Source organism: Meriones unguiculatus, chromosome 9 (assembly GCF_030254825.1).
Source record: "Meriones unguiculatus strain TT.TT164.6M chromosome 9, Bangor_MerUng_6.1, whole genome shotgun sequence".
Classification (NCBI taxonomy): Eukaryota; Metazoa; Chordata; class Mammalia; order Rodentia; family Muridae; genus Meriones; species Meriones unguiculatus.
Window position 1 is genome coordinate 5914973 of NC_083357.1, and position 22792 is coordinate 5937764.

General features: G+C 42.2%; 1 protein-coding gene across 1 annotated transcript in view; it reads left to right on the forward strand.

The window, feature by feature from the left end:
- Positions 1-22792, forward strand: part of Erc2 (ELKS/RAB6-interacting/CAST family member 2) — an 898378-nt gene that overhangs the window by 461086 nt on the left and 414500 nt on the right. Inside the window, 1 exon segment of the mRNA XM_060390770.1 lies at positions 22227-22362. Coding sequence (XP_060246753.1) covers positions 22227-22362 — 136 coding nt within the window.

A 22792-nucleotide genomic window follows, 5' to 3' on the forward strand; every position in this document is an offset into this window, starting at 1 on the left:
ATGGAGCCATTTTGATCCCTGAGCCAGCATCTAACTGCTTATATCCTATTCCACAGCAAGACCTTTTGTATTCATCTGAATTGGTTTGGCCCAAGCACCCCGGGAACCATAGGGACTACTCTAATGTGCTTCTTTTGGGGTGGAAATCTGTTTCTGCAACACAAAGGCTTCTGAGCATTGATGAAAGCGTCTCATAATAGAAGCCGAGAAGCTGTTTGTGTTGGCACTTCAAGCAGCCTTCTTTGAGTTGTGGGTCTGATCCTCACCCTCTCCTGAGCAGGAATGTGAAATTCCCCTTTCTGAAGTGAGTGTGAATGGGCCTGGCGAGTGGCCTCCTTGGAGGCAGCATCTTTGTATAAGGCAGTCATCAGCTCTGGGGCTGCTTCAAGATTCATGAACAGCATATATGGGGGAAGACCTTGGGCCATCCATCCTCCTGCTTGCTTAAGATGGTTCCCAGCGGGGATTCTGGGGAGGCAGCCAAGAGAAAAGATGTATTTCTAGGAGGGGTTTTCGGCTTCTTCCAGGAATCATTTTTGGGACAGTTCTACATGGCCCCACACAGTGTGATCAGAGAATCCCTGCAGCATAAAACGCTGAAAGGAATCGATGGCCTCTGTGATGATATATGAAAGTTTTCCTTTGGGGAAACAAAACAAAGTAAAAACAAAACAACTTTGGAGGGGAGCTGGCCTCTCTGCAGTGTGGTGTCTGCATGCGCCTTGATCTTGCCCGAGACAAGTGGGGGTGGCTGGGGAAGGGCAGTGCTCAAGGGGCAGGCACTGGTGCTCATCTTTGTCTTAGGTCAGAGGGTAGGTATCATGCCATCAGAATGTATGCTCTCTTTCCTACAGAGCTCCGGTCTTTTGTTTTGTTTTGTTTTTAAACTTTTAAACTTTAAACTTTGAAGCTTTAATGACTGTCTGTTGCCTGATGGAAAGGGTCTGTGTTGTCTTCTCCCATCCGGGCTGCTGGGGAGAGTGGGAGGTCTCTGCTGCCTGCTGTTTGTCAGTCTGCTTGCCTTGCCTTTTCTTCCCCCACAGACATTTGCTTTCTGCTTTCCTGCAGGCTTTGAAGATGTTTTGGGCAGAGGGAGTGACTTCACTGCGCTCCGTTTCCTGACTGTTAGATGCTGTTCTCTAGGCTGTTTTCAGGAGCCAGTCAAATTTTGTAATGTGCAAAAACACAGGAGACTTGGTCAAGACCTTTTCTTCAAACATAATTAGACCCTGTTTTCAGATGTAATTTTGTAAAAAGATAATTTTAAGCGCCCTTCTTGGAAAACTTTGCGGCCATGCATTATGTACTTTTCCTGGGCCAGGCTCTATGCGAAGTTTTTAATTTTTATTGTTCTAATCACTGTAACAACCTCATATGAAGTATTAACGAGCATCAGATAAATGAATAAGCCGAGGCCTGCTGAGGTTACTGGTAATCTAGTCAAGGTCACTCTGGATTTGAGCCGAGCTGTCTAAGAGGAAGAGGCATGAGCCTCCAGACCCGCTAGGCTGTTCTCTGAGTGCCACCAGGGCAGTTTGCCCTGAAGGTCGGCTGGGTTGGAATAGGATTCACCTCGTAGGCTCTTGGAGCATACCTGGTTGTATCTGTGATTACGAGTCCAGAGAAGGAAACATGAGGAAGGATGACCTGTCCTAAATGTGAGTGACACCATCCCATAAACTGACCAGAGCAAAGGTGCAAAGGCCCACCTGTCACCGATTCCTAGCTGCTGTGTGGTGAGCTGCCCTGCCCTCCCAAGTCCTCCTTACCATAATAGACAGGAACCTCTAAAACAGCAGTTCTCAACCTGTGAGTCATGACCTCTTTGGGCGTCACCTAAGACCGTCAGAAAACACAGTTATCTACATTATGATTCATAACAGTAGCAGAATTACAGTTATGAAGTAGCAACAAAAGAATCTCATGGTTGAGGTCACTACCATGTGAAGAAGTGTATTAAAGGGTCGCTGCATTAGGAAGGTTGAGAACCACTGGGCTAGAGTCAGAGTCTATCTCTAGTCCATATAACCGTCAATGAGAGTGCTCAGGGGAAAAATGCTCCTGTGATCCTCCTCCATTGGGTAGGCCATGTACAACTCCCCCACTTGGCACATGAGGCTCTTCACACTTCAGTCCTACTTTGGTTCTAGGTTGATTCATTGCATAAAGCCCTTTCTCGTTTTTAAGTTGGTTTAAATTAAAAAGTATGTGTGTGTGTGTGTGTGTGTGTCTAAGTGTGGCTCCAGGTTTGTGTCACAGTATGTGTGCATATTAGGAGGCAAGAGGAAACTATCAGGTGCTGTGCTCTAGCACTCTTGGAAATACTGCCTTTGAGGCGGTCTCTCACTGAACCTGGCGCTGTGCTCGTGGCCAGCAAGCCGTGGTCATCCTTGTCTGTACCCTGCCTTGTTCTGGGCTTGCAGGCACTTGAAGTCCTACCCTGCCATCTTCTATGTGGCTTATCAAATCAGGTCCTGATGTTTCTGCAGCAAGTGCTCTCACCCACTGAAATACCTCCTCAGACTGTTCCTCGTTTGTTTGCTTGTTACTTTGTTTGTTTGCTTGTAAAGACTGTGTCTCACTATGTTGCCCAGGCTTGTCTGAGTGGTCTCAAGTTCATGAGTCTCTTGCATCTGCCTCTATACTGAATGGTGAGATCACAGGCGTGGAGCATCACATCCTCCTTAGCCCTTTTCCACATGCTTTCTGTCTATACTGATTTATTTCCATGTTGTAGTGTTTGCTAGCCATTTTTTGTCCTTTTACATTGGAATTTACTTTTCCAAACATGACATAAATATTATTTTTCTTTTCATTGCCTGTTCATCATTGAGTTCCCACTTTGTATGTTATCTTCTAGTAGAATAAAAGCAGGGAGGTGTTCCTCTTGCATTCTGATGTATTCGATGTTCCTGCAGAAGGCACCTTGTTATGTTTTTCCTCCAAGCTTCTTCCTTTGATTGAATATTGAATTTTCTAATGACACAATGCCCTCTTCAGCTTTATATTCTCAGTGTCTGGCTCACCGTTAGAGTTCTGTGAATTTTTGTTGATATATGTGTGGATGGAGGAAAAGCTGGAAGGCTCAACACTTTGATTAGAAAGAAAGGGGTTACTTGGGTAGAAATTGGGTTACTTGGCATATCAGAGAAGAGTGATTCATTTTGTGGTGTGTTAGGAAGAAGGGGACTGGGCTTCTTTACTCTAATCTGGGATGACTAATGGAGGTAGAATGTAGAAAGGGAAAGTGATTTTGGCTCTGGGGCAGTGGAGATTTAGCTTGGAATATATAAAGGTGTGTGTGGGATATCCAGATAGAGTTATTCAATAAACGTTTGAAAATTCCAGAAAGGCAAAGATCTTCATGTCTCTAGAGGGTAATCTCAGACTTCCTCAGGCATCTTCTCTCTGATCATTCCTGTCTCCTGGCAGCCCTCAGGCATCTTCTCTCTGATCATTCCTGTCTCCTGGCCGCCCTCCTTCATGCCATGGACTGTGTTCCTGACACTTGTGATACCCAAGGCATATTGCAAATCTTAGAGAATTGTGCTCTGTAATTTTAAAGGAGATGTGTTTTTATGTTTATACCCTGCCTAAAATGTTTCTGGAAAGATTAATGAAAGCCCCTTGGCAGTGGTGGTGATTCCTGGGGTAGCTCAAACTAAGATAACTTCTTATGAACTCTTTTGTACTTTTTAATGTTTGAGTGTTAGCGTGCGGGATTTTTAAATGTTCCAGTGCCTATAACATAAAACAAACCCTCTAAAACTGGGTGTTAGTATATTCATAGCAGTATATAACCATCACGACTGTCTAATTCTGGAATTAAATTTATCATCAGGAAAAGGACCCCGTACATGTTAGCAGTCCCTCTTACCTCCCCAGGTGCCACCGACCCATTCATTCCTCTTGCTCTCCAGCGCCTGCCAGCTAATCCTCTCTGGCTTTCTGGGTTTGCATATTTGGGTCATTTCATATACTCAGAATTCCATGTTATGTAGTCCTTCTTGATTGGCTTTTTATTTTTTTTCAGTATTCTGTGTTTGAGCTTTATCAATGTTGTAGCATGTGTCAGTGCTTTATTTATTTTTATTGATAACAAATAATGTTACCTTGTATGAGATACCGCATTTTGATCAAAAGCTGTTTGATCAGCTTTTGGTTTATCTCCTTTAGCTACTATGAGAACAGTAGCAACGGAGATGAAGGATTGGAGTTCCTGTGGTGATTCTATTAACTCTTGAGGAACATCAAACTATTTTCCAAAGTGTCTTTTCAATTTTGTGTTTTCACCAGCAACATGTAATTATTATGAACTAACTTCAGCTTCACCTAAATATGTTGTCATCTATCCTTTTGATAGTAGCCAATGAGTATGCAATGGTTTTGATCTGCTTTCTCTAATTACTAATGCAGAATGTATTTGCATGGTCTCATTGGCCCTTTGTATATCTTCTTTGAAATTATGTATTTATATTTGTATAATTACATAATTTATATAATTTAAAATATATCTATTTTAAAATTCTTTGTTCATATTTAATTGAATTACTTTTTTTTTCTTTTTGTTGTGTTGTGCTCTTTATATGTGGTGGTTACTAGACCCTTATTTAATATTTTACTCTTTTCTGTATACTGGCAATTTTATACTGGTCTTTAATGTGTTTTGTTGAATAATTCTGTGTCATATGTAATATTTTTAAAGAAAGTTTTAAAAGGTAAAAAATTATGTTCTTAGGGGATTTGTACAGTCATAGTTAAATGTGTTGCTTATAAACTATCTGTTGATGGCTTTATGTTGGCACTGCTTTCTGTGGGTGTGAGGAGGTAATATTATCAGCAGTCTCACCCAGTTCTAAGCCCCTACATACAGGCACATATTCATGGAGTCACACATATGAAATAAATGCTTACTATCTTTTGGTTATATCTTCACAGTCTTTGAAATGGACCCTGACCTTGAATGTCCCCTTAGCTGTTTTTTGTCTACTGACTGTAACTGAACTTCAGACTCTGAGCCACTTGCAGCCAGATAATTTGCCCATTTAAATGCACAGGGTATGGCCTCATTTTATAGTGCTATAAAATGAAATTTAAAGAGCCTCTCCAGAGAGCTGTGATTACCATTTTTTTCTTTAGTTGTTAGCCAAGCTAATAAATATTTTTAGCAGTTCTGTCATCGAATGTCATATAAAATTAGATCTAATGATCACACCTAAGGGAGGATCCTAAGTGCCACAGCCTTCTGTGTGGCCCCCAAGGAAGGATGATCTACCTGATGATACGACATTGGAGTTTTCAGAAGCTTAGGTCTCCTCCTTTGGGGCAGGTAATGGGAATCTTGGAAAGGTGGCTCACTGCAGATGAGTAGGGATGAGTGAGCACAGAGCTGCGGGGCCTAGGAAGGATGGGTGTTCTCTGTTCTTCAGACTCTGAGATGGAGTCACACAGGCCTCCCTTTTCATATGTAAACACTGGAGAAAGATGCCTGGATCTCCAGTTTCTGACTGCTGGCTTCCAGTCAACTGGCTTTTCTGGCTCTCCAGCATACCATTTTGGGTTCCCAAGCACATGATCTTTCCTCCATTAAAGCTCAAGACCTTTCTCAAAATTTTGACAGCCAGTAATTCAGAAAGGGAAAATGAATTAAGTCCATTTTAGCTTAGTCCTAGGGAAGAGAGTCATTTTGAAGTGATAGCTGCAGGCTCTTAGGACAGGACAGCTACTTAGCTTTCAGGACTGGCAAGAGAAGGATGAAAAGTAATGAGTTAACCTGCTAAGAATTTGGACGTTTTAATCATTTGAGTCTGGGTATACTTTGTCTCAATTTATCCTGAGTGGGGAAACAGTTATCTTGATAAGCGCGGGTTTATCTCACCCTACCTCTTAGGGGCTGCCTGAATCCAGATTCAGAGTAGAATGGAGGTCTTTATGTAGCAAGGGCAATGGGCATGCTTTGTATGAGCAAGAAAAAAAAAAAAAAACCTTTTTTTTTCCCAAAGTTCTTATCAGCAAAGAGCATTACCAAGAAATCCAATAGGGTAGTGATGACATTCAATTTTATTTGTTCCAGGAATGCACAGATGGCTGGAGTTAGCAGCTATTCATTCTTAGCACATATCTCTCATTATTGTTAGTGGGAATCACACTGACCCATCAGACGGGGAAAGACAAGAGTCTGTAGGGTCAAATAAACATGCATCATTCGTAGGCAAAGGTCATGCACTTTGACCGATTGCTTTCTGTGATTATAACTTTCTTCAGTTACTTTATTTTTTCTTGGCGAATTTGTCTGGGCGTTTTTAATGGCCTGAAAATAAGCATTTCAACAAACTGCAGAGGTCTGAAGCGTGTAATTAGTCATTGCCATTTACAGGCTCACATGTGAATAGCTCAATCAAGGTGTGTTTTCATAGAAAAGTTCCCTTGATTAATTGCCCAGGAAATGCTCCTGGTTCATACAGATTTGTAATTCTGTCTCATAGAATATTCTGTTCCCAACAGTTCATTTGCCCAGATGATGGTGATTCTTATTATTGGACCATTATGTTCTTTGGTGTTGCCAGGACTTTTTCTTTAATCAGTTCTATTCACGCAGCCATAAAGAAGGTGGATGCCATTGGGCAGGGAATGATAATCCTTGTCATTTATTTCCATGGTGAGAATATAAAACAAAGAGAAGGAAGGAAGGAAGGAAGGAAGGAAGGAAGGAAGGAAGGAAGGAAGGAAGGAAGAAGACAAAGACGGTGACAGAGAGAGGAAGGAAGGCAGAAAGGCAGAAGGAAAGGCAGCCTTATCTTTCTAAAAGATCCATATTTAGATGTTACGTTTTTGAAGGAAGCAAGGAAGCATTCATGGCTGGAGCTGTGCCTCGGTGGTTCAGAGCACCAGCTGTTCTTCCAAAGGACCTGGATTCAAGTCCCAGCATCCACATGGCAGCCAATAACTCTCTGTAACTTCTGTTCCAGAGCATCTAATGCTCCCTTCTGGCTTCCTTATTTACCAGGCATTCACATGGTACATAGACACACAGACAGGCAAAGCATCTCCACACATAAGACAATTTTATTTTAAAATAATCATTCAGATTATCTCATTAGAATGAAAGCAATGTGGGAGTTGAGTTTTTAGGGATGTTACATCTTGTTTTTCAAGCAATTTCGTATTTTTACTGCTGCTCCAACAGAGTACCATAAGCCGGACATTTTGTAATGAGAAGACATTTCTTTTTCACAGTTGAGAGTCAAGGTGTTGACGTCTGTCACGATAAAGGCCTTCTTGCTGTGCTATTGATGGCCAAAGGCAAAAGGGCAGCAGACAGAATAAGAATCCTGTCACATCAGACCCTCTCCAGAGCTAACGGCCTCCACCCACTCAGAAGGATGGCACCCTTGTGCATAGCACCCTCTGTTCCAGCCCGCAGCCCAAGGCTGTCACACTAGAGACGGGAAGCTTTCACGTGGACACTGGGGCACGCTCCAACCACAGCCTCTAGGCTGCTACCTCCCCATGGCCTGGGTTTTAATTATGCTGATTTTGTAGAGGTTTTTCATTGGTCAGTTGAGAAACAGGAAAATCCTTCTTGCTTCTAATTTTGTGAAGCATGAATTTTGATTTTGTAACATGCGAGAAGGAATGAGACTTGCATCAAGTAGGAGAACTGCAGTACGACATGGGAGACTGAGATGCCATGAGAGCAAGAGACTGGCTCTCTGCAATAGAATCCCTCTTCATTGCTTTATCTTGCATCTCAGGTGTTTGTGTTCTTTTTAATAATTAACATTGAGAGTATTTGTCCAAGAGGATAATTTAAGCATAACTTATTATTACTCACACAGCAAAAGCAGTAGATACAATCTCTGTCTTCTTGGTGGTTTTCAGTTCTGATGAGGCTAAAGCGACAGTTAAGAACCACTTTCCCACAGGAACTGAGCATGGCTTGACTCTTCTCCAGTCTGCAGCCACTCGCGGAAGAAATGTTTGCTCAGATGTTGTCTAAGGCCCATGCTGCTCATCTCCACAGAGCCTCAGTTGTTTTGTCCATGTGGACCAAGGACTTTGCCTAAAGAGCAGGTACCCCACAAGTATTGCTTTAGTGGGGTGTCTGACAGAGAAAGTTGCAAGAGGCCACAGAATACACTTGCTGTGAGGTTTCTGTGGTGAAGAGAGGAGAACGCACTTAGGACAGGTTCGGAAGGTAGCAATGGCAGTTTCAGAGAAACACTTTCACAGCTAGTCCGTGGGCTTTCACCCCTTCCTGGTGGACACAGTTACTCTGCTGAGCTATGGCAGTAGGAAATTAGTGAGTGATATAAAGCTGAAAAGAACAAGACAAGCAAGGAAAATTGTACGAGCTTTGGAGTGTAGCAGGTTGACATGAATTCTACCTAGAAACAATGCCTAAAGGGGTTGTTTATCACAGCCTCCTCCTTCTGGTTTGCACAGATACACATCACATAATAGCATGTTGGCCAGTGCTGGACTTCACATCTGATGGGATATACTCTGTAATTTAGTGTGTAATTGCCTATATAGTAGGTATGTGGGTTTTAGATATATTCTATGGTGTACGCATAATAACAAAATTGCCCAACAGTACATTTTCAGGACATTTCTACATCATCCATCAGTGCATAACTGCGATATTCATGCCACTAGATGATTTTGAGGATCAAATAGGATGTTGTGTGTGATCTAATCATTGCAAATCCTAAAACATGAATAAAAATGCTACTTGCCTTATTGTTTATCAGCCTGTGTTGGGGTTCATGGTGGTTGTTTTATGGATCTTAGACACAATGGCATTCTCATAGATTGAAACATCTTGTGCCTATGAGTTTTAGGAGCCCTAACCTGCCATCTGGATAGAAACTATAAAGAACATTGGAAATTATGGAAAATTTAATGTGCTGTGTGTGTGTGAAAGAGAGAGAGAGAGAGAGAGAGAGAGAGAGAGAGAGAGAGAGAGAGAACCTATGCTGGCTCTTACATAGAAAAATGTGTTTTAGGAAATGATGGTTTTCTATGGAAAAGCAAACATGTCAAAGAAGACATCTGTACCTTTGCTCATCAGGAGACACAGATGAGTTTCCAGGAAGACTGGGGGGATCTATGTTCTTTGTTTTTTAGAATATTCATTTAAAAAATGGTGGTCTGAACCAGCTTTTGTACTTTTCTGGTTGTTTTTGCCCAATTATATCCAGCAGTTGATGGAGAAATCATTTTCATGGAAGCATTTAGACACTAGGAATGCATCAGTTCACATGAGAGGAAGGTAGATGGATAGCTGCCTAGATATATCTTATGATTGGGAGGGGAGTGGTTATAAATTACTCTGCAAGTACAAGTCTGTTCCATGAACTGGAGAACATAGAAAATATTACATTATTTGCTGATACTGCTTTCACAGCAGTTTAGAGGCCATGTGGCCTCTTCTAGAAGTCTTTCTTGCCATGTCTGTCTAGTCAGGTCACAGATACTAAAATTGTATCTGAGATACTCTAAGACATCAGATAGCCCTCTTCATAGCACAGTATGAGTCCTGGAGTGCAGGGCCAAGAGGATAGGGACCTTTAGTCCAGCAGCTCTGACTAACATGTGTGATCAAGGGTAGCTCTGAACCACCCCAAAGTCATGCATATGTGAGGAGGACAGAAGATATTGTTCTTTTCTTTATTACTAAAATTAGTACCAAGTAGCAATTATGAATCACACTGAATCACAGTTTTCATGCATGATCTCATGTATCTCTCCTTTGATTAAACAGTATGTGACTGTCCATATCCTATCTCACGGGTAACATTTATAAAAGTGAAATAATTTGCTTACCCCAGTTCTTCGGAGAAGAAGTCCCTAATCTGAGGTATGAATACAAATTTTCAGATTCCAAGTCACTGTTTTCTATTGATCTATCTCAAAGGCCATGCAGACCCTCCAATTTAATCCTAGCAAAAGCAAGGCACACGTTGCATTCCAGTGAATCTGTGTTGGTGAGCACTGTACTTTCTTAACAAAAGAGTGAAAGTTAATTACATCCAGATTCTCAGAGTATTAATTGTCTTCCTCACCACTGTGACCAAATACAGGACAGGAACAGCTTAAGGATGGAAGGATTTGTTCTTAACTTCTGATTTCACAGCCAAACAAAAGTGTGCAGATTATGGATTCCTCTGACTGGCTGTCTCCTGTGTACTGAGAAGCTACACATGTTTCTTCTCTTATTTCTAGATAGGGCCTAACTAAGTCTTTGTTGAGAATTTCATGCTGATTTTTTTTCTTTTTCTAATTAAATTTTTTATTCTTTAATATTAATTACACATTATTCACTTTGTATCCCAGCTGTAGCCCCCTTCCTCATTCCCTCCCAATCCCACCCTCTCTCCCTCATCTCTTCTCATTCCCCTCTCTAAGTCCACTGATAGGGGAGGTCTTCCTCCCCTTCCATCTGATCCTAGCTTATCGGGTCTCACCAGGACCAGCTGCATTGTCTTCCTCTGTGGCCTGGCAAGGGTGCTTCCCCCTCAGGGGAAGTGTTCAAAGAGCCAGCCACTGAGTTCATGTCAGAGACAGTCCCTGTTCCCCTTACTAGGGTACCCACTTGGATACTGAGCTGCTATGGGCTACATCTGAGCAGGGGTTCTAGGTTATCTCCATGAATGGTCCTTGATTGGAGTATCAGTCTCAGAAAAGACCCCTGGGCACAGATATTTTGGTTCTGTTGCTCTCCTTGTGGTGCTCCTGTCCTCTCCAGGTCCCACTATCTCCCCCTTTCCTAGGATTCCCTGCACTCTGCCCAATTTTTGGTTAAGAGTCTCAGCATCTGATTTGATACACTGCTGGGTAGAGTCTTTCAAAGGCCCTCTTTGGTAGGCTCCTGTTCTGTTTCCTGTTTTCTCCTTCTTCCAGTGTCTATCCTGTTTGTCTTTCTGAGTGAGGATTGATCATCTTACCCAGGGTTCTCCTTTTTGCTTAGCTTCTTTAGGTGTACAGATTTTAGTATGTTTATCCTATATTATAGGTCTAGTATCCACTTATAAGTGAATATATACCATGTATGTCTTTCTGCTTCTGGGACACCTCACTCAGGATGATCTTTTCTAGATTCCACCATTTACCTCATGCTGATTTACTTTAAGAACATCCGTTAAATTTTGCTTATTTATTTATTTATTTAATTTTATGTGTATGTACATGAATTATAGATAGTGTGTGGAAAGGGAGCAGCTTTTTGAAGGAGGTTCTTTCTTTTTGCCTTTATCTGGGTTCCAGGGATGGAACTCTGACCATCAAGGTTGGACAGTTGGCAAACCGTTTAACCGGACTGCCAGTACAAGAATACCTCTCATGAGTATTTAGGTCTTGCATACTCTGTTTTTAATAGGAAGACACAATCCGCAGTTGGAGTGTGATTTGCTGAATCTTGCTAGTTAAAGTTGAAAATGTATTTACGGTACAAGGGTTTAGAGAAAGTCCAAGCAGACAGGACTTTTGATGCTGGTTGGGGCAAGCCTATAGAGTACATACACCAACAAGTCTGGGAAACTAAAAACCGACTCCTCACACTGGATACCTCAGATAACTCTGGAAGGAAAACAGTTTGGGTCAAATAAGTAGTGAACAGGCTGTGCCGTCTCATTTTGGGTCGTCACCATAGTCTATGAAATTGAACATTCTGAGGAATACTACTGCAGTGCCACATAAGCCCTGTTTACGTCTTGTTTGTACTCTCAGGACTCACAGGGTTCCAGTCCTTCCCTTTATTCTCCTTTTAACACTTTGGTTGTAGTTATAGACATATCCTGAACTAGTGATTCTGGAAGACTGCCTGGAACACATGAGTTAGGAAAAGCCCTGAAACGGTGATGCTGCAGTGATGTTTGGAAGTGGTTGGCTATGCTGTGACCATGTCCAAGGAAGGGATTGGCTCTGCGGAGGCCATGTCCAAGAAAGTGGTGTTTTACTCCTTCACATCAGACTAAGAGAAGAGGTTTGAGTTATATGAAGAAGAGCAGAAAAGAACAGACATTTGTTTTGTAGTGTGTTGCTATCACATAAATACTTGGGAAAGGATAAAGATGCACACATGACTGCAATCCCCTTTCAGCTACTGCCTAGGCCTTTAAGATCCTTCAGGTTGTAGTGTTGAAAATGGTTTAGAACAGTGGAAAATTAATTCTGTTGAGTAGATATTGAGGCAAGCAGTCCCTAAGAATTGTTTGAAATTATCAGTAAAAACATTACAAAACTTGTGAAAATATAGTACAAAAGCTCTGCTGTCCAGTGTGGTAGCTGCTACTACTCTGTGATGGTTTAAATTTAAAATATTAAACTAAGTGCTATTAAAAAGTAGTTCTATGGATGCAGTAGCCACGTTCATATATTCATTAGCTATAGGAGGTTAGTGGCTTCTATACTACAGCAAGAAATAGTTCCTCTCCATGTTAGTACATAATTCAGGGAGACAGAATTCTGACAAGGTTTCCATGATCTCTTTCCCCTGGTATTCATAGCTTCTTATACCTTTGTCTATTTAAACATGGGCAGAGGATGGAAAATGGCAAAGGTGACAGTATCCACTCTCTTGTATAGGCATGTCATGTGATACGGGTGTTGGTGTATCATTCCTGTGATGTTATATGAGACTCCATATGAGTAGACTGGAGTGATTCTCCTACGAGCTTAAAAGAACTTAACATGTTGCAGACTGTTTAGATGGAGGACTTTATGGGAAGGAGTGCAGTGCATTATTCGGGACCAAGGGCAGCCTTCAGCCAGCACACAGCTTCAAGGGGAGGCACAGTGCCAGTAGTGGGATGGGCTTAGATTTCTGTCCTCTCTGTATTAAGACTAAAGCGGAGAAATGCAATCACGATGATACCCTGATTTCAGTCTGCTTAGACCATGCCCGTGCTATCAAACCACAGAAGCTATAAGGATGTAGCCAAGTGACGTTTGGCGATGATAGTTTCATGACAATATTTTGTGCTTCAATCTATCAAGTTCAGCACAAGTCCAAATTGTTCTGGGGGATAGTCTAATAAGCCGCACTTCGGTAGGACCAAATGCTCCAAAGAATGCATAGAATAACTGGCTATATCGGAGCTAACTTTCCCAACTGAGTGTCTAGGCCTAGTTAGTAAGCTCTGTATCGTTCTGTGGCCAAGAGCCCACATGTTTTTACTGTTCTGTAGTAGAACAGATAAGACTGTGGTCTCTGGCATCCCAGAAACAATGGCTTGCATTCTGTGTCCCCTACTTAGAAACCATATGACGTGATGCAAATTACCTCTGTACACCTCCATTTATTCATGTGTAGAGTGGGAATAAAAGCTTCTTCCATGTCAGAATGTTATTTCATTCAGCAGAGATTTTTTTTTTTACAACCTTTAGCACAGTACTTCATATGGACTCTGACTTCTGAAAACAGGAGGAGTTTTATTATTCAACAGCATTTTTTTCAATTGATTTCTCATAACAAAGAATCAAAACTCCAACACTTTATTTCTGTACTCTGATGTGAAAATTCATCCTGTGTGATTGCTGCCTGCTTCCACCCTACTTTCTCTCTGAGTTGCTTTAGTCCAGTTCCAGACTGGATGCAGTAAAATCAGGTCTTGCTCACACCAAGTACCCTCATGCTTGGAGGTTGTTCTGGTTGTATATTGTTTGGGCAAATTGCCCCAACCTCGGGCCAGACTGTGGAATGTTGGTTTCTTCTAACATTAGTCTCCTGGGAGTCAATTTTCACAGTTTCCATATGTTTTTATATTACCCCAAACTGTAAATACAGCTGACACTCCACCAAATTGGCCCTAATGTGCCTGTGTCTAACAGTAGAGGCATGGGCTTCTAGAAGGATACAATGCTCCATGGAATTGCGGCAACTATATGAATGTTTGATTTTAAGTATTCAGATTCCATTTTGTTGTTGTTGTTTTAAAAGCAAATGGTGTGCCAAAGGAGATAGGAAGTAGAAACAAGGCAGGGTTTTATCTTAGGTCTTGCCTTGTTTTGAGTTTACCTCATGCTTCCAAAGTTCTATCCTCAGAGGAGCCATTGAATAACCTAAGTGTTATTCTTGCTGCTTTGTCTTTCTCTTTTATTTTTGTTGTTGAAGTTCTGACATTATTTTCACCCGTTTTTTTCTCATCCTCATACTTGTCTCTGAGTCAGTATGCACAACAGGAATAAAAGTCTAAGACAGTGAAATTTCAGAATGTGATAGTCAAGAAACAGTTTGGCTAGTGAGGTTGATTCATAGGACTTTGTAACTTGAAGGTGGTCATATTGAGAACAGGTGGTGACAGGGAAGTCGCAGTACCTCCTGGCTTTGTTTTGGCCTCATGGCTGGCCCTCAGTTCATCACACTCTTGCTGCTGTGAAGTACACACTTTCAGGTCCTCTCCCTTGAGGATAGCTCACCTTCCGGTGTGGTCACTTCATTTGTGTCTAAGTTCTCTAACACCCCATCAGGTTGACTCCCAGGAGCATCTTAGTCAGTTCAATGTCGCTTAAAGGGGCTGGACCCACGGAACACAGATTAAGTCTTGAAATTTTCCTTGGCTGATTCCTAGACCTTGCTACAGCTACCTGGGAGTATAAGATACAATCGAAAATGCTACAGTATTCTTTCTACTTGGTTGGCATGTATACACGTGAAGGACCAAAGTGGGAAAAAGTATTTTCTGTGATGGACCAACGGAGACTTTGATGTAATTAGTTTTGCAACTTTGGGCAGCTTCTTCATCATTGAAAGGAACAAGTACATGAGACCTTCCTAATAAGACCATAGGAAGGTTAAGCAGGTGACAAATGCTCTGTAATGCCAACACATTACATGCTTTCTCAGTGACTTGAGACCTTGCTGCTGCAATGATTGAATGAATATAAATTTAATTAGGGAAGCAATACCCAGGTTGGCTTGTTTGTTTCCCCACACACTCTTAGCTTTTTAGTCTGATTTTTCAAGTAATCTTTATAACGAGGAACATTCTATGCTACTCCTGTATCAGCAGCAGACAACAATTCTCATTTGTATTCTCCTTTAGTGTAAGATTTAAAAACATTTTTTTGGCTAATTATCTAGTCTAATGATAGCTAGCCTTGTAAGTTTGAGTAGATTAAAAGGCCCTTTGGTGGAAGGGGGTTCTGCAGGGTTAGAATGAAGGAAAATGCCAATACCTGAAGGAAGGCTGCCCTTCAGAGCCCTTCTCGAGGGAAATGCCTACAGAACATAGGGCTTTTGCTCATGAATCATGACTACCTCACGCTATGTCTTCCTGGCATCTTTTTGGCTTGGGTGGGAAGGTCAAGGATGAGGGCTAGTAGCTGAGTACACACTCTGCAGCAAAAACGAGAGCAGCGTAATGTGGCTGATGTTTACAAAGCACTCACTGAGTGCTAGTGTCAAGGTTGTAGGCCTCTTGGGAGACGCTTTGATGAGGGAAGGATGAGAAATCTTGGTCTTGAGCATCTTACTATATTCTATATTGAGCTTCTTACTGTATGATTCCTGATCTCCTTGGTCTGTAATGAGTCAGATGTCTACGGAGCTGAGTTAAGAACTGCCTGTTGAGGGAGGAGCAGTCCTGTTAGGCCACAGAGGAGGGCTTTGCAGCCAGTCCTGAAGATACCTGATAAAACAGGATCAGATGAATGGGGAGAAGGTCCCCCCTATCAGTGGACTTGGAAAGGGGCACGGTGGAGATGAGGGAGGGAGGGAGGGACTGGGAGGGAATGAGGGATCGGGACACAACTGGGATACAGAGTTAATAAAATGTAACTGATAAAAAAAAATAAAAAAATAAAAAAATTAAAAAAAAAGAACTGCCTGTTGGTACCATGTTATCTAAGGAAGGTTTTCTAGAAGGACTTGATGCTAGCAGGTGGAAAGCTGAGGTATTCTTTGCCCCTGAGAAACCCCACTTCTCCAGCCTCTTTTCTTAAACCTCAAAGAACAGGTAGGTTCCCCATGTGTACCAATCCACCCTGGCACATAAAGTCACCGCAGAACTAGGTGCATCCTCTCCCACTGAGGCCAGACAAGGCAGCCCAGTTACAGGGACAGGATCCAAAAGGGATCCAGAGTCAGAGAGGGTCCCTGCTCCGGTTGTTTGGGGATCTGTATAGAGACCAAGCTGAACATCTGCTATATATGTGCAGGGAGCCTGGGATTAGTCCATGCATGTTGAGCATATCTTTAAAAGATATGTTGGTGTTTTGTACTGTGTCTGAGGGTGGCCTTATCTCTGTGTTCTTGGGTAACCTCGAGCACCATGGAGGAGGCAGGAGGAGGAAAGATGTGAGGAGTGACGCCAAGTCAGAGAACTTAGCAAGGTGGTTTGGGCATCTGCTCGTGGGTTTTGACAAGGACTTAAGCAGTGCACTATTACCAAACTATGGCCAAATAGTTGATCTTGTGATGTTGTCAGGTATGCAAAGGCCAAGAGACCTGCCTCAGTCTCCAACCCAATCCTCAGATTTTGGCTTGTCTTGTGGATCTTTGCTGGGAGGACATGGGGGTTCAAGTAGCTGCAGTCATAATGCTTCTGCCTACAACCTATAGCAGCTTTTTAATTGCTGTAAGATTATCCTTAGGATGTTTATGGTAGCTTTCTCAAATTTATAGCTGTGCTAAAGTACTCAGTGGTATTTACAAGCTCCAAAAAGTGGAATCATCTCTGTGGTTAAAAGTAATATCTTTTATTGTCAGAAATTCTACATAGAATATAGACTGTTGGCTTCCATTTTGTATGTTCAAGATTGCACTTTCCACAGTGCTTCTAGCAGGATAACCTGTCAGGGATGTAACTCATTAGAAAGGAAGTGCCAGCAAAGTTCAGCACATGACAGAGGCACCGACTGATGTAACACAACAGCCCATGTTGTGAGGCACTCACAACACTTGTTATGTATGAAAACTGAGACACTAAATACACATGCTCAGTGTTTCTCAAGATATGATTACACTCCCACTGTAAGCTGAGAGTTCAGTAGAGCATGAACATGCAGGGTCTGTTTTAAGCTTTTTACCTGGAGGAAGCCATCGACCCTATGCAATCACCTTTGAGTTAGATACAGTTGTGAGCCCAGTTTCAAATGTGAAAAATCTGAGGCATGGAGAGGATAATGCCAGCCCCAGCTAGAAAGTCAGAAACTTCTGATGGCAGCCCAGAAAATCTGGTTCTAAAGACCACTGCAATACTTAAATGCACACTTAAATGCAGATTGGTTTCTAGACATGGGCTTGCACAGGGATTGTGCCCTCTTTTGTTCCTGGTTAAATTTGGGTTATTTAGTAAGAGAATGAAATTGTATTTCCACAATAGTCTGGTATGAGACAGTTTATGAACACTTCATTAATAACAGTAAAATAATGTATATGGGCTAATTATCCTTTACAACGAATAGATTAACTGAACTGTAATAATATTCAGATAGCAGAATTATTTGATACAAGAAGGAATGAACACGCACAAACACACAACTGTGTATGCACACTCAGAAGTTGGCTCAGTGAGTGAAGCACTTGCCTTGCAAGCACAGAGATCTGAGTTTGAGCCCCAGCATCACATAAATGCTGGCCAGGATGCAACCCACCTGTGATTCCATCCCTGGGAAGGCAGAAACAAGAGATTGCTTAGTGCAAGGTGGCTAGCTCTATTAAGCTGTGTAAGCAAGCTTCGGGCTTTCTCGAGGAATTCTGTCTCAATGAATCAGGTTGAGGGTGACTAAGGAAGACTCCTGAAGTTAGTCTTGCATCTTTACATGCACTTATAGTCATGTACATGTGCACAAAAACATGTGAAAACACTTATACATGCGTGTTCACTACAGGTACACAGCCACATGCAAAAAGTTATGGATGACTCAATAATTTTATGCTCAGTGAAAATGTTAGACACAAAAGATCACACTCCGCATGGTGTCTATGAAGTTCAAGAAGGCGAGAAATGACATGTAGAACTTACAATAGTGGTTGCTTCTTGGCTGAGAAGGGCAGTATTCCGTGTTTTGACTAGGGAGAAGTCAGTAATTTGTGCCTTTTTGTCTAGTGTCTGTGTATTTCTTGTATTTTTATTACACATACACACTACAAATTGACGTTCCCTTTTCCCACAATCCTATTTCAAAGTTTTGTTTATTTTGTTTCCTCCTTCAGGAGTTAGTAACAGGCGTGGTGGACCGGTGTGAGAGCTCCCATTTGCGCTTGTGTGTCTACAAATGTGTTTATATTTTCACATATAATCAAGACTGTACATATCATCCTGACATCTGCTTTGCCTGTTTGTGATGTCTTGGAAGTTTTCATCCCACTTTAATCTTTTAGCTAGCTGGATCTTATACTGCTAATGTACTCAATTCTTTAGTCAATTGCATTCTAATGGAGACGTGAAAGTTTTCAAATTTCCATTTCTGTGGCTTGGTGTAAAAGGTTTTGTGAGTGTATTATGTTTGTGTGCAAGTGCTTCTGTGAGTTTCTTTCCTGGAAAAAGGAATCTTGGCAAACAGGTATGTGCACTTTGAATATTGTCAAACTAATTCAGGAGTGCTTTTTGAATTAGCCTCCCCTGAGCACACAGGAGAGAGCTGGGTTCTATATCCTCCCTGACAGTAGTGCCAGTTTTGCAAGTTGTTCTAGAGTAGGTAGGTAAAAAGTGACATCTTGGTGCTTCTGCTAAGATTTCAAAAGAAGTTTTGCTTTTCTCCTACATAAATACAAATGCACACATCTCTGCCTGTGTGGGAACATGTATTCCTCCTGCCCAGCATTCTCCAGTCTAATTCTGGAGGTCTGAGCCTCATGATCTAACCGGAACTTATAGAACACTTTCTAATTCTACTTTTACAGAGTGTTGAGGTGGAAAGAGCAGGCTTCTGTGTTCAAAGCCACTGATAATCTGCATACCTATTGGAAAAATTTAATCCAAACTCTTAAACACTTGCAACCCTCCAGGAGACCAGTCAGTTTAACTTCAGTATTGAGACTGAGCGTACCATTATACTTTTCAATGAATCATTCCTCCCTTTTGTTGTTATTTAATTATTGTTAATGATTCATTTATTTGTGTGTTTATTGGGTGACCCGGAGGCCAGGAGAAGGGTTAAGTGCCTGCCTGTATCACTTTCTGCCTATTCTTTCCCTAAACCTAGTACCTGTGTTTTCCTGGCTAGGCTGGGAACTAGAGAGCCCCAGAATCCTACTGTCTTTACCGCAACTTGGAAGTTAGAGCTATAGGCACACATGGATGCCTAGCTTGTTACAGGAGTGCTGGGACCCAAACCCCAGTCCTCATGATTGCACAGCAAGAGCTCTTAAGTGCTAAGCCGTCTCTCCAACTTCTTTCTTCTTTCATTTGTATCTTAGATGCATTCTAAATGGCAATTCCTTGGGGGAACAAAACTCAAGTGAACCCCATGGGACTGCAGAGTTACCCATTGGGTGGGAGTTAGGAAACAGACACAAATGGCATTTTCCTCAGAGAGTTTAGCAGCAAGAGAGTGTTGCAGTCTAGGCCCCTACAGAACCTGCCTTCCAAAGGTTAAGAACACGGAAGGCTATTTCGAGGTCACCACCTTGATTTACTCAGGTGTGATTCTGCGGGTGGAAAGATGAGGGACCAGGCAGGCTTCTTGCAGATGTTGTTACTGGACACTGTGAGTGTCCCAGAAAACCTCACAGTGGCCATGCTGTCACTGAGCACCACTGAGCTGCGCAGACACCATGTCCTAAGAAAGGAACCTGGGCTTGCTACATTTCTCACTACATTTCCTTTAACATTTCCTTCCCAGTTACCATTTCAGCAGTCTGCCTAGAATGAAGAGTTGTTTCCTACCTGGAGCTCTACCAACCTTCTTTGCATGCAACCCATGTTTCTCCTTCCTTCCTACCTTGGAAGGAAAAGGATTTCCTTCCTTCTTAGTTTTCATGGACATTAGAAGAGAGTTTAGCTGCTAGAAATGTATTTGAAAGTCACTGTACTTCTACAGGGAAGGCATATACAGGGTTTTTGCTGCTGGTGATAGTCACGTGGACACTTGTTTATTCTTATCATATGGCTCCAGCTTATCTGATAGGCCCATGTCCTAAGCAGCACCACTTAAAATCCAACTTTTCTTTTGTCAACTTCTGCATTTTCAATAAAGCAGTGTTGGAGGAAATGACTGAAAATGCTGAAGAGAGTCCCCACTATAACCACAGAACTTTATATCTTCATTTTTCTTAGCCATTCATTCCAAGTGCAGAAAAGCTTTGAAAGATACGTGGACTTGAAATCTGACATCATCTATCTGTCTGTCTATCTATCTATCTATCTATCTATCTAGCTATCTATCTAAAAACCACTGTCATCTCCATAGAAATGAGTTCTTTGTGTTTGGCTTACCTAGAGAATACTATATGAGCTACTCATATAAACACTTGCCAACTGAACTTTATTTTATTTGTGTATACTTGGGTAAGGGACATTTAGCAGTTGGTTCTGTTTGATGGTATGCATTAGTATAAAATTGTTTCTGTTTGAGAGTGTTCTCTGGGTAAGAAAACCCAGGTTTGATGTTAGTTCTTTTGGCAACCTGCTTTCTATACAGGCATGAGGAGCTGAGTTCAGGGCTCCGGCATCTGTGTTAAAAAAATAAAAGGAGTTTTCTATTTGCATTCCACAGGCTGGAGATGTAGAGACAGTAGAGTCCTTGAGGCTTGCTAGTCAGCTGGTCTACCCAAATTGGTGAGCTGCAGGTGTATTGCTCTTGTGTGTCACTTTCCTGGAGTGGGGTGGAGAGGAGTATGCCATCCTGTAAGGACTAAAGGAAGAAAGAGTAGCTCATGGAGAGCTGCCTTCATCTGTTTTTGTTCTTTATCATCCAGTTCTCTTTTTGTTTATATTCCTCAGTCTGCTGTCTTGGGAGCCAGGGGTTGCTGTCCTCAAAGTGCTGAGGACAGGAATGAAGTGATTAGAAAGGATGCCAAGGCTTCATTCCTTAGTCTCCTCTTCATGTCCCTGATCCCCAGACCTTGGTGCTGCTTTCCTGCCTCCTTACATGTTGGATTAGAGTTATAATAGTTGCATTGGACATGCTGTCTAAATCTGTGGAATGTTCTGCTAAATGCTTCTGCTGTAATTGTCTACATTAAGCCTGTAATTCCCATTTTTAATTTAACCCACTTTTTATATTTTGTCTTTTACCATCTTGGCACTTTATGCTGTTAGGATTTGGCATCGTATGAACTTTTACCCCAAGCACCAGGTCCTTGGGAAACACTGTATTTAGCCAAACTATTACTTTGAGCTATGTGTTACCAGTGTGTTTGGTTAGAGACTCCGGGTTGTTATTTTAAAAGTGGAAGTAATGTATTATGATCTCAGAAAAGAACATGATCCAAAAGAGCAATAATAATGAGAACAGCAGCTACCTAGAAGAAAACAAACACTGCCTCACGGATCACTGGGTTTCATGTACCCTGTCCACTAGCCTTTGGTGTCCAATCTCTTTCCTCACTTCCCTTCCCACCTTGGGAGTATTCTTGTAGCCCTCTGTTTCCCTGAAGTCAAGTTTCATCTGTCTTCCTACCTGGAGAGCTCCTCTGTGGGGGAGCCTCTACCTGGGGTGCTCCTCTGTGGGGGAGCCTCTACCCGGGGTGCTCCTCTGTGGGGGAGCCTCTACCTGGAGAGCTCCTCTGTGGGGGAGCCTCTACCTGGGGTGCTCCTCTGTGGGGGGCCTCTACCTGGAGAGCTCCTCTGTGGGGGAGCCTCTACCTGGGGTGCTCCTCTGTGGGGGAGCCTCTACCTGGGGTGCTCCTTACAGTTGACTCCCTTGATCTGCTTTGGAAACATTTCCCTGACCACAGTGTCTAAATTCATCTCCTTCCATCAACTGTCTATCCATGTATGCATGCCATTATCTCTCATGGCATGCTGTTTACTTCCACCAACTTTAGGAAACCCAAGTTGTATCTCTTTAGTATTTGTCTGTCTTCCTCCTGCACTTACTGCATGAAAACTACACTTGTTTCACTCACCATTGACACTCAAGTGCCATCCTGACACCTGCCATTTGTGGGTGCTCAGCACCACAGTCTTGTGTTTGGATAGATGTAGGATTCTTAGAACCCCTATCTTCCGTAGGGGTGCTGGCATAGTCTGCGCCTAGTACTTGCTGGATTTGCCGTGACAATACATGCCTTCCCTGTAGCTGAATTATAACCATGCTGTGCTGGCTCTCCTCAGGCACATGAAAGATCAGAATAAGAAGGTGGCCAACCTCAAGCACAACCAGCAACTGGAGAAGAAGAAAAATGCCCAGTTATTAGAAGAAGTCCGCCGGCGAGAAGATAGCATGGCTGACAACTCCCAGCACCTGCAGGTGAGTCCAGGTTTGGCATCTTATTCCCTAAAAGTTTAGACACAAACTGTGGGCTATATCTAGTGCTTCAGGAACTTATTCATGGGAATGGTGGACTTGACTTTACCTTGGGTCTGGCATATCCTCAGGGAATGCAATAAGTCTACTCAGTAGAAAGCATCATTTCTGAAATGATCAAGAAGAGCTGAGTTTGAAAAATCCTGGAAATGGTCCACAGAGATGATTCCTTCCTGTATCTCAACTTAAAAGGTAAGGACTGCAATTACATGGTTGGCAAGTAGATTCTGTTTGGAAGTGTGTTTAAGTTGTGTGGGGTGGGGAAGGGATGCCTGTCATTATCACAAAAGGCATTCGGATGCATTCCTCTGATCTCAGTTTACAAAAACCAAGGCTCCAAAGTAGATCGTTATTCTGTCTTCTCAGTGAATGT